Here is a 12,110-nt window from a genome sequence, read left to right as displayed (position 1 = left end):
CCTTTTATATTTTTGCTGATGATTAGTCATTTTTATGATGGACTTAGAAAAATCTTCCTACATCATCACAGTTAATTTTTTGTGACTTCTCTTTTCCTCAGTCTCTGTCTGATGGCTTCCCTGATGAATTAGATGTGTGTCATGGCGGGGTAGCACTGCGTGGGCTTGCAGCTCCCCAGAGGGGAGAGGCCTGGCCATCCACGTGCATGGTTTGCCCTATAACTCACAGTTCTCCCCACTTCTGCAGAGGAGCCTGCAGAGACTCCCAGCTCAGTTTCTGCCAGCTAACAGACCAGTATCTGTGACTGAGTCTTCCTCAAGCACAAGAGGAATGAGCAGCTGCTATTGACATGGCTTCTCTTGGTTGTCTGGAATTTCAGCACTTGGAGAAGGATGGCGACCTGCTGTGGTCCCAGACTGAGGTGTACCACAGCAAAGAAGTGGCAAAGTACCTTCAAAGATGCCATGTTACCAGCAGAGTACATTCCCTGTCCTCCTGCTTAGGAAGTCAAGTCTCATCATCAGGTGTAGTTCCCCTTTTGAACTTGTGGATAAAGAGCCAGAAAATCTCATGTAAAGGAGCACAGGAAGGAAAATAGAAACCATACAAAGATGAGGAGAACTACCAAGTGGTTCTTGGTGCCTGAGGCATGAAACTAATACATTTTAAGTCTGAACTGATAAGAGAATTTCTGGATAAATACCAAGAGCAAGGGTAGATAGATGGCCAGGAAGAAAATGTAGCTCTAGGGTATTCTGACTTTGTGGGACTTAGATATTCCCAAGAATTCTCCTACTCACAACTGCACTGAGGGATTTAATATTCCACATTGTTTATAGTTAAAGCAGTACCACCAAGTAAAACAAAGGTTTTCACACAACTATTAATTTGTTTTCCAGGAATTAATTCAATTTCTGCCTGGACCAAGTAATGAAACTTCACAGCAAATTAAAACTGTCATTTGCAATGCTAAGTAGGACCAATGCAAATTAAAAAGACCACACCGATTGAAGCAGGAAGTCTCTGGATACTTTTCCTTTGCCATATATTTTTCAGCAATGGGATGAGAAGTTCTTTTTCTTAGTTTTCTAACTTAAAAGCTTGAAAATATTTTCCTAGTCAACAGGAACATTATGACTCATGGCAAAGCAAGGTGGAAATGACCTTGCCTGTGCTCTGTCCATTTAGAGTATTTTCTGTGCTCGTTTTTGATGTTTAGTCTTCCCCTATAACTTGCCCTTTTGTGATGTGTAATAAAACGAATAATATAAAAGACTTTCCCCCCTGTAGTTCTTCAAACACATAAACATTTCAGTTATTCCATGCTGTAGTTTGGTCAATGCTCCAGTATCTACTTGATAGAATAGAGCAGGCAGAGCACGATAAGCTGAGCTGTAACGCGTCCAGGACTGCGGTGATTACAGCTTGCGTGCAGGCAGGCTGATACTGCAGGTGGGAACAGTAAGGTCAGTATGGTTTTATGCTGTCCAAGTTCTGACCTCAGAAATCTCAGCTCACAGATAAAACCTCTATTGGAGGTTTAACAGTCTCATCAGATCCATCAGTTGGAGCTCTTGTTCATATTTTAGAAATGAAAGCTGAAATCCAGTATTACTGATTTAAGGCAGATCCAGCTGTTTTGGTGTTTGTTGTAATGATTCGATTCCAGTACTATGTGGAAGAGGGAGAAGGATGGGAAGCTCGCTTACCTTCCAGTGCACCCAAGGACGGAGCGTGTAATCTAGCAGCACTCGATGGTCTACGTTGGACTTGTTAGGTAGGCTTTGGAGAAGCCCTGTACCATGCTTTTGGAAGGAGAGCTGCTTCAGAACACTCTTCTTAAGGATGTACGGAGCTAACCTCACTGCAGTGCACTTTTTTCCATCCAGTGCAGCATCAGTCTCTAGACCTAGGCGAACATCGCAGTGCATTTTCAGCACAAAGTCAGCTTTGCTGTAAGTGTGTAACATGAGTGATCATATGATTAATTTTGTTATTATATAATTCATGTCTCTCTTTGTAGACAAATGTCTTGCATTTTTAACAGTTGTTTGAACGCTGTACATAATTCTTTGTCAGAGAAGCAGTTGAACCTGGCCAAGTTCAAATTGAAACTTCCCAGAGGAATAATCCAAATCTGTATTTCCATATATATTAATAAACTGTGTAATACTTGCAGCAACTCACATAATACAGTTTTGAAATGAGATAAAACTCATTATCAGTACAATGAGGAGCACAGGCTCTTTCCTGTCAGAAATAATGGAGTGAGATCTACGCAATTACTTTCCCTCACTGTCTCTGTAGTCATTTATGCAGCAAGGTGCATATAAATCTTTCTCGGCCTGTTGTACTGTGGTGGGACATATGCCAGCACCAGCCAACTCCTGTGGTTGCAAGAGGAAGAGTATATAAATAAATCCTTTGATTCTGTCTGGTTTCACAGTGTAACATCAGCAGCACTGTGCATTGCAAAGCTGCGTTGCAGAAATCCAAATGGAGCTTCAGGATGCTGCTGCCTGAGGGTAGGGGATGCCACATCTGATATCTGCAGTCCTGCTTTTGTACTTGTGCTCTGGGTATGAGTCTGGAGTGACTCTTTTCTCTTTGCACCACGGTGGATTTCAGTCTGTATTACCGAGATGTGAATTTGGCACTCCACCCACCGATACACTTGCACTTGTTAGTTAAGCTATGGCTGGGAACACCCACCGCCTGACGCTCAGGAATTGCTACCAGCATAAGTAGCAAACCTAAGCCTTTTGTGGTCCTGGTGATGACCAGGGTCCAAGACCAAGAATTAGAAGCTAGTCACCTTCAGCTTGGGTTTTACAGTGCCTAACCATCAGCTGAGCATTGGCTCCTACACTCAAAGAGAAAAGGATTCTCTTTTAAACATGGATGAAAAGAGGGAAACGGTGTCCTGCTGGTTTTGTCTAGTAGCTGAGCAGACGATGTAGAAAAGCAAGACAGGATCTACTTCAGCCACGAAGCAGAACAGCAAAGTCTGTTCCCATCTGTACCTGCAACCTCTCTCTGACCTGGCTATAGGCTGTTTATTCTGGAGTAAGCGTGGTAGGCAGGTGAGACAGGTTTTCATACATGATATTGAAAGGAATTCAGTAAAGAATGAAAAAATTATGGGAAGGGAAGGAAAAGGAAAGGACATGATTTAATTATTGAATGAGATGGTGCATTTAGACACTGGACTTATATTTTGAAAGTTTTTATTTCTGGAATACAACATGCAGCAGTTTGGCAAAAAAAATCCTTCTTATAAATGCAGTTCTGTGTATTCTTAGGAAAAGGGTGAAACCTATCACCTCAGTGGAATTTGTGCAAGTCCATCCGGAACAGAATCTGCCCTATAGTGTATGGTTTAAACACCTCCACACACCAGTGAAGTAAATGCACTAATTAAATAGTGTAACCTGGTAAGAATTTTAATGTCAGAGACATGGCAAACTGAAATTTTGTTTGCTAAATGTGATTTATCCAATGGATTTAAGGAAGGAAGTAGACTCCCCACCTGCATTCTTCAGCATGTTTGGATAGTAATCTTCTTTAAATAATGTGACAGGCCCTTTTTGTAGTCCAGCATCAGAGGATTATATTATTTTCAGAACAATTTATGAAAGATTAGTAGAGGCATAGTTAATCATTTAAATTAGCTACAGGTTTTTTTTATTAATCTTCAAATTAATGAGTTCTACCTTTTGATCTTTCTGGCTGCAAATCCCTCTGGAATTGATGCCAATTAGGATTCAGTAATAATGTGGTTATGAACATGGACCAGTGTGTGCATGTGTGGCATGTGTGTGGGTAGGTGTCGGTGCCCCTGGAGAGTGGCTCATGTTCAGTTAGACCTGTTCAGTTGTTACCGATTTGAAAAGTGGACCTCTCTACTAGTGGAAATGAAGTAAAAGTGCAAGGACGGTAGTGAGCAGATGAAGCTTCTGCTTTGTCATGCCCAAAGGTATGTGTTGTACAGTGCTAATCTGATGCTTTTAGATACAGCTTGTGTATTACCTACAGTGAAGATGGGGACAGTATAAGGGAATGAAGTGACCTTACTCACTCTTCACATGAATCGTTGAGAAATGTTCTTGTCTTTTAAAGAAGGAAATGTGTTCCAGCATCAAATAAACTGCACCAGCCCAAGGCAACATCGAATAGGAAACATACAGAGGAGCAGACTGACTCTGTTTAGAGCTTCACTCTGTGTGAAGGGGAAACAGGAGGTAATTAGGGCTTTCCTGGACTTCTCAGTTCTCATACTGACATTTTTACATGCTCACAGTGGTACCATTTCAAACCTCCTTGCAAACAGGCCAATGTTGACCTGTGTATGTTGTGGAGTTTCTTTGCGTAGTCACTGAATTGCCTTAATTGAAATGTGCTGTAGGTTTACAGTATAAGCATCAGTAAGAGCTGTTTTTCATAACTGATAAGCATGCATGAGTATAGCAGGAATAATACCAGATTCTCAGTCCTGGTACAATGTAGTACTTGGGATGACAGCACTTGTTTCAGCTGAACTTTCCTTCTTCTATAGCTGTCCTGAACAGTTGGAGGTTATTTTCTTCCTGGTGTCCCACAGCCCATTGCCTTTTCATCTCCTACGCTTGTATCTTACTAGTCTGATGCTGCTCATGTTGCAGCTTCACGTGGATTTGATGAGATATTAATGTTCTGTTTCCTATATCCAAGTAATTTTAGAGCATTTCTTTCTCTTACAATTTTTAAATTTGAAGGGAAATAATTGATTGGACCCCAAGAGCCTTGTTTCCCAAGGTACGTGAGTGTCTGTAATCAAAGATGAGTGCAGGGGAGTGCGGATCAATATGCAGTGTTGCATTTCTAAAGCAGTATTCTTTGCCCTACAGTTCTGACTTCCAATGTTTGAAATTTGTTCCATAGGCAATTTCTAGTCACAATGCTATGAAACCTGAACAGAAGCTTTTCTCAATTTCTTCTTGTAAAATTTTGAGTGAGTGCATAGTGTGGTATATCTACGTTTCAGTTGTTGGCAACTTAACGTTGAAAGATAGACAACTCTACTCTAGTAGTCATCTTGTTTTAAGAAAAGGAAAGAGCATTGCTTGTTTCCAAATTCAAAAGCACAATCTGCTCATCACAGGCAGAACTGAGACACTGGTTCCAGGTGCAGTTCAGGCAAAGGTGGATCATTTACTTATATGCATATTTTCCCTTACAGCATAGGTGGAGAAGTAGTGAGAGGAAATGAAGGAAGCTACGTGGGGAAACATTTCCGCATGGGATTTATGACAATGCCTGCTCCTCAGGACAGATTGCCACATCCTTGCTCCAGTGGCTTTGCCGTGAGATCCCAGTCTCTTCATTCTGTTGGAGGAACCGATGACGAAAGTAGCAGCTCTCGTAAGCAGCCGCCTCCAAAACCTAAGCGAGACCCCAACACCAAACTGAGCACCTCATCTGAAACAGTCAACACTGGAACAACAAGTAAAAGCGGGAAACTACCAGACAGGACTGAAGGTAAACACTGTACTTCTTTGGAAAAAAAAAGGTTTTTGGTGACCAGCGTTAAGATTATCCAGTTGATAATCTTGCATTTAAGAATTACCTATATGTTTCTCCATCTGTGTAACAGTGTCAGCACAAGTATCCTAGATCACTGTTCTCTAAATTGTGGACCAGTGGGTAATTGCCAACCTTTGGCATTGCTCACAGAACCGTACCACTTATATGGCTTGATTATATACTGGGGAAAGAGTTGAATTTATTCAAAATGAAGGGAAAAAGAGATTGCTATCTGATGGCATGTGAGGACAATGTTGCCTGCACGCCAGCCAAGGACCACTCACCATATCACTAGCACTGTGCAAACCACAGCTTTGGAAAGGGTCCTCCTCAACAAAGAAGTGAAGGACAGAAATTATTAAAAAGAGTACTGCATGGCCCTGAAACTCTACAGCAAGGAAATGTCATCCCACAGTAAAAATTGTACCTGAGATGATACAATGTATTGCCCAAAGCTTCTGTTTGCATATGAATCTACATTTTCTCTTCCCATTCCTCCCAGTTACATTTCAGCCAATGCAGCATTCAGACGGGAATAAACAAATGTGTTGAATGAGGATGCTGCTTCCTTACTCTGACCTACTAAAGATGAGCTAACACTGTAGGGATCTTCTCCTTCCTTTCTTCCATGCTGGAAATGCATTTTATGCAGCAGCAGGACCAGCTGTACTCCCTGCTAGGAGAGATCAGGATGACTCTGCTTCACAGTGTGAACTGTAGGAAGGAACCCTTAGGGGCAAATGGTTTTGATCAGTGCTGGTCTTTCCCACTGCTATGTTACATATCAGTTTTGACAGCCCATGCAGTATGTTGTGCTCTTAGTGTGTATCCCTTTTGCTTGTAGTTGTGGCCAGAAATACTTGTTAGTTCCATTCATGCTACAACCCGTTTTAAGCAAATCTGATTTTAGAAAGTCACCAGTGATAACAAAGATGCAAAGGAATGTATAATTCAACTGGTACCATGTATGTCTACGATTGCGAGGTTGAACACAAACACTGAACGAAACCGTAGGTTTATTTATGCTGCTGTTGGTAGTTATTTTGCATATGACATTTACCATTGCTTCCATAGCTTGTCCTCTACAGTGACCATTACATCAACTCCACTGAACAGACTAACACGACAAATCCAAGCATTAAGTAGCTGCCCTTAATAAAAGCAGTTTACCACAATTTTAGTGGACCAAAGCCTATATAGAAACCATTCAGATCTGTGTCACAAAGAGATTTAAAATCTCATATCAGGAAGTCTTTCAAGTCTTTAATTTATTACAAAAAGAGAATACACGGCACAGACTTCTTGGTCTGATATGCTCTGAGGTGAAAGGCAGGAGCTCTTAAGTTATGCAAAAGTTCTTTTAAAAAATGTTATATTTTAAAATATTTTTATAATTCTTTAATATATATTAGCACTCTTTCTTCCTGCGTCTGCACAACCAGAATTATCGAAGCTAAATGAAGTTTGTTTTGCAGGCAGGGCAGTAAGATAAGCTCTAACGTTTTCTAACTTATTTAATGAATATTCCTGCAGTGACCATAGAGTCACACAGTATATTGCGCTCTTTGGTATAGCTGACCTTGGCATTATCTCTAAGATGATTAGGAATGAAGTCTGTTTTACATCTATCCCCCAGCCCTTTTCCTCATTTACGGAGAAGCAAAAGACTTTGATGGCCTTGAAGCAGCAATAATAATAATTATAGTGATAATTGAAATACACCCAAGTATTTTACCAATCTCACAGAAGTTACGGCAGACTCCTTAAGCAGTCTGTGTCCTCGTGAAACTAGATCTTCTTCAGCATTGTTATTATGAAAGGTTCTGAAAATTTTGCTTCTTTTCCCTCATCTCCTCCTGCCTTCTGCTATTTGACACTGAGGACGTAATATGTAGTCATGTCCCTTCTGACAGATTTCAAAGTTTGACATTGATTGACGTTTCTGTTTCCGAGGCCAAGTACCACTTTGCTTCCTCCCACTCTGCGCAGGTTGAGCTTGATCTATCCCATCACACGATGGTTATGAGTGGAGCGCGTGGTATTGTAGCAGTGTTCACTTTGGATAATCCGTGTGACAACTGTACTACTACACCATAGTACTAAGTATTGCAGAGTGCCTAGGATTTGTTATAATCACGAGCTGAATATTCATAGCAAGATCTCTGGAAAAAAATGGTGAATGAGTAATACTCCATCACTAGCATAAAAAGTAATTCCTAAACGTTACCTTTTAGTGTGACTAAGTGCCTTCATGGAATATTGAGAATCTCTATGATACTTAATATATGTGACCTGTATTCTATTCATTCTGCTGGTTTATATGTAGTGCAGCAACGGGCACTTTTAGACTATCGTGAAGAATATCCTGGAGATTTTCAATAGACAGAACCCTTTAACCACACCCTTGTTTTCGTGTGTTCAGAATATCTGCCCTGTTTGACTGTGTCTGGTTTTATATGTGCCAGGCTTATAGGGGTTTCACCAAAGAGTCTGATACATAGAACGTAAAATCAGATTGTAGGGATTATTTGAAGCAAGCAGCCAAATTTTAAAGTCTGATATATACTCAAGTGTATGTGTTGGATGAACAGGTTGGATTTCTAAAATGCTTTGCTGTCACAGGAGAGGCTTTGTTATTGCCTGTGCACTCCAAGGTAATATATTTGTTTTGATGAAAGAATTTTCACAGTCATCATCTGGCTAGGATAGGAATGTTTATATAAAAACTATGGTCATACATTGATGAGGACATCTAAAGATGAGCAGAACCAGATAAAATTTGAAGTTCATTATCTGCAGTATTGATTTGATACAAATATTAAACCAACTTTTTCCCAGACTATGAAATTATTGCTATTGCTCTACAATTAATTCCCAGCAAATTTAGTATCTGAAATTGTGCCTAGCTCAAAGAAACCTGTGAAGCTCTCATTCTGCCGGTCTGTTTTTTATGTGCAACTGTTAAGTTTTTCAATATCTAGTAGCTCTCATTCTAGTAGCAGTCTTTGAATTCAAGAAATTGTAAACATGTATCTTTCCAATTTCAGGTGAGATAATCTGTAGGATACAATATTCCTGTTCTCCTAGGGAGGTCTTTGAAAGCTCAAGTCCAAGATCATGCAGATTTAACTTTCAGTCTCTGTTGTACCCAAATATTTGTATATGCATGTGTCTCTCACATTTGCATGTACTTCTGGTATTTGCAGGCTGAGTGGCTACAGCTTTTTCCAGGAACCGTGGAAAACAATGATGAAAAACCCTATTGTTTCTCCACCAACTGTTGTGGAATCTTTGCAAAGGGATTATCACAAAATTGTTCCCAGCTCATTCTTTTTTTTGTGGCAATGCAGAATAATTCAGACTATAATGTCTATTGTCTGACCCTGTGGCTACTTGGAAAAGGAATTTGCTACATTTCCTAGGCAACCAGGGACAGCCTCACCACTCATTTTTATTAAACATGTTTACTTTTTGCTTTTTGATAATGATCCAGTTTATACAAACAAAAGCAGTTACTGATGGTAACTTTTATTCTTTTTCTGATCGTGGTAAAGTCAAAATATTTAATCCATCCCATCATAACAACTACCATAACATTAGATTATGTTTTGAATATGAATCTGACATTACTGCAGAAGTAAGCGGCAGAAGAAATTTGGTCATGAGCTTGAAAGATGTTTTCCTTGTGAAGCACAAATAGCATCAGTAATAGCCACACCAGCTCTGTACACTTCTCCTGTAAGTGCTCTTGCTTCCAAATTTGTGGGAGTGTGAGAATCTTCTTTTAAGTTGCGATGGTTTGTGTGTTTCATCCCAGTCTACCTTGGCTCTGGCCGAAAGAGCACTCTCCAGCGTGCTGGCCTCATTCTCCTTAACTTGACTTTAATTTTGTTGTTGTGTTTCCACACTTTTGTGTCCCTTCTTATTCCTCAATATTCCTTTTTTACTCTCTGGCTACCTCTCATACGCACCCACTGAACGCCTTCCACCCAATGCATTTTTCCTCAATGACAGATTTCTATAAAGTTGCTTTTCAAGACGTGGGTTGTCTTTTCTGCAGAGTTTTCAAACTCTGGTAGGAACAGCAAACAAATATAGCTGTACCCCATACATCACACGTTGGAAGTGAAAAGTGAACTGAAAAGGGTAATTTTAAATAACATTTCAGCGTGGAAGGCATATCTAATCTTTATCCTGAAGGCTCTTCATTGAAAAAATGCAAGAGTTTAATTAATTGATGTTCTTTCAGTGCCCAATCTTACAGAAAAAGGAATTAATAAAATAGTATAATTGGTGAACGTAACCAGCCTCAAGCAGTGCTTTTTGATATGATCACTGCATGTCCACAAGAAAGGTTTACAGTTCTACTGCAGTACAAACATAAGCGAAGAGATAAAAGTGAATTGAATTTGGAAAGTTAAATTTTTGTTAAAATTCTGTTTAGTAATTTGGATGATGACTACATTATATAAATATATGGACATTATATATAATATAATGTAATTTGTGTATACATAATATACACATTTATGTATAATGAAAATGCAAGTTGTATGTGTTTGCATGTACATACAAACATGTGCACACAAGTGCAAATTAAAACTTAGAGTAGCATTTTCAAAATGCTGTTCATGGTTGTAATTCTGCTCCTGCCAGAGCCCATGGGAAGTTTGAGTCTGATACGTGAAAATGTTTGCAGGGATCCCCGCCTCTCGAACCCGCTCAATTTGTTTAGTGTTCTCCTTCCGAGTGTTGTGTGTGGAAGAAGATATCCTTCTTGCTGCTTTCTAAGCCCGTGCAGTGGAAGCCTCTCTCTGTTGCTCAGCAATCTCTAAAGGTGGACAACTTGTAAGGAAAACTTTCCTCTGGAGAAAAGCAATTACAGTAACTCTAACTGGGGTTGCAATCCAGCTGGTCTCTCTCATAAATCTAGTTTTCTGTCAGCTAGACTGGTGACTCTGCATTGTAAATGTGAACTGTTGCTACTCTCATTATACAGAACTTGGATTAAAGGGATTTAGCACTTTTGCTGGTTCTATGTGGTGCTGGTTTCCTTTTATTTCCTACCTTAGCGAATAATGTATTTAACCTGAACTTTGAAATAGTGTCCTCTGCAGTAATCATGTCGTGTCCTTCCTTATAGCCAGACCTTATTCCTGCATCTTTTCATCCGTGCCTACTAAAGGAAGAAATATCACTAAGGAGCCCTGTTCAGACCTAACAAGTGTAAAGGGACAGACAGATGAGTTCTGGAGGGTATAGCTATGGGCAGTTTAAGATGCTACTGCTTTTGGGCTATCTGCTTGGCCTCCTGCCAGACGTGACAACCCAGTGCTGGTGTAGCAGAACGCAATATTTTAGGGACGTGTCTTTGAGATACAGGTGCTGCTGCACCACCCTGCTGCTGGGCAGGAGCTGTGGCAGAGGAGTGGGGCGGGCAGGTCTGGTGTGAAGCATCCTGCAGTGAAGTCTGTCAGAGCCCTGCGCAGCAAACACGAGACTCATGCAGATGGTTCTTGCAACGTGCTCCCTCTTAGCGAGGGCCGGTTGTCGCGGTGGCCTGCAATGCTGCTGCAATGCCGGGGTGTGGGTCTGAGAACAGGGGAAGGACAGATTGGGGCTGGGGCAGGACAGGCTGTGCTGCCTCCTGAGGTGTGTCCTCCCAGGGCATGGGCTCCTCAGGCGCTGCTTGGCTGGAGCCCCCGTGTGTCATTGTGCCTCAGGGGCCTGAGTGCTTACATGTTGTGCACTATGATTTTTAGCTCATTTTCCTCTTTCCTACAGCCTGTTCTGTATTTTAAGCACAGCATTTTGACCCATGAAAAGCTGCAGCTAGTGTTCACATTAGCTATTAGGTACAATGCAAGCTGGTATTCAGCCATGTGTAAAGCAGTGTCAGTTTTTCTTCACGTACCTTAATCTGATTCTCGATCTCAGTGCTGTTACCCATTACTTTTTGTACGCTGTAATGTATCTCATGCAGACTGTGAGGCTTGAGAGGGTTTAACTTGAACCTGTGCACACTGGGAGAAGGCAGCTGGCAATGATGGAGGGAAAAGTCAAAGCCAGCGTCAGAAAACACATGCCCTGTTGTCAGCAGAGTGAGGTGGAGTTGGCTCTGAACTGCCATACATGACTCCAGAGAACTGCCCTGCGTGTCCAGGTGGCATGGGGATGGATACGGTGCCTTCAGCAGCACTAGAGCAATGCAGTCTCTTCTAGAAACCTAGCACTTCTTTCCCTTTGTTCAGCCCTGCATCTCAGCAGCATCCTTGCTGCTGCAGGGGTTAGAAGGCTGGAGGGCAGCACTGCCCTGACTTTGCTGTGGGGCCCTGCTCAGCAGTGCCTCTGCTCTGTGTCTGGCTCCTTTGGTTGCTGAAGCAGCTTGTTGCCATTGACCTGTGCCCTGGCAGGAAGGACACAGCAAAGATTTTGGTCTGTTCCGTAGCATTTAATAGCTTAGAGATTTTCAAAGGCTTTGCTTTTGGGCACGGGGGACGGTGTGTGTAGTTTTTCAGTGTGTTGGGGTTTGGTTTTCTTTGCTTTT

The 12,110-nt window shown here is 41.3% G+C and overlaps 1 protein-coding gene across 1 annotated transcript in view; it reads left to right on the top strand.

Moving 5' to 3' along the window:
* Positions 1-12,110, top strand: part of NYAP2 (neuronal tyrosine-phosphorylated phosphoinositide-3-kinase adaptor 2) — a 134,660-nt gene that overhangs the window by 53,230 nt on the left and 69,320 nt on the right. The window contains exon 2 of the mRNA XM_068407061.1: positions 5,220-5,518. Coding sequence (XP_068263162.1) covers positions 5,220-5,518 — 299 coding nt within the window. The remainder of the gene's footprint in view (positions 1-5,219; positions 5,519-12,110) is intronic.

Source organism: Nyctibius grandis, chromosome 8, assembly GCF_013368605.1.
Source record: "Nyctibius grandis isolate bNycGra1 chromosome 8, bNycGra1.pri, whole genome shotgun sequence".
In the NCBI taxonomy this organism is placed as follows: domain Eukaryota; kingdom Metazoa; phylum Chordata; class Aves; order Nyctibiiformes; family Nyctibiidae; genus Nyctibius; species Nyctibius grandis.
The sequence above is the reverse complement of the archived record's forward strand: the minus strand, read 5'-3'. Positions and strand labels throughout refer to the sequence as shown.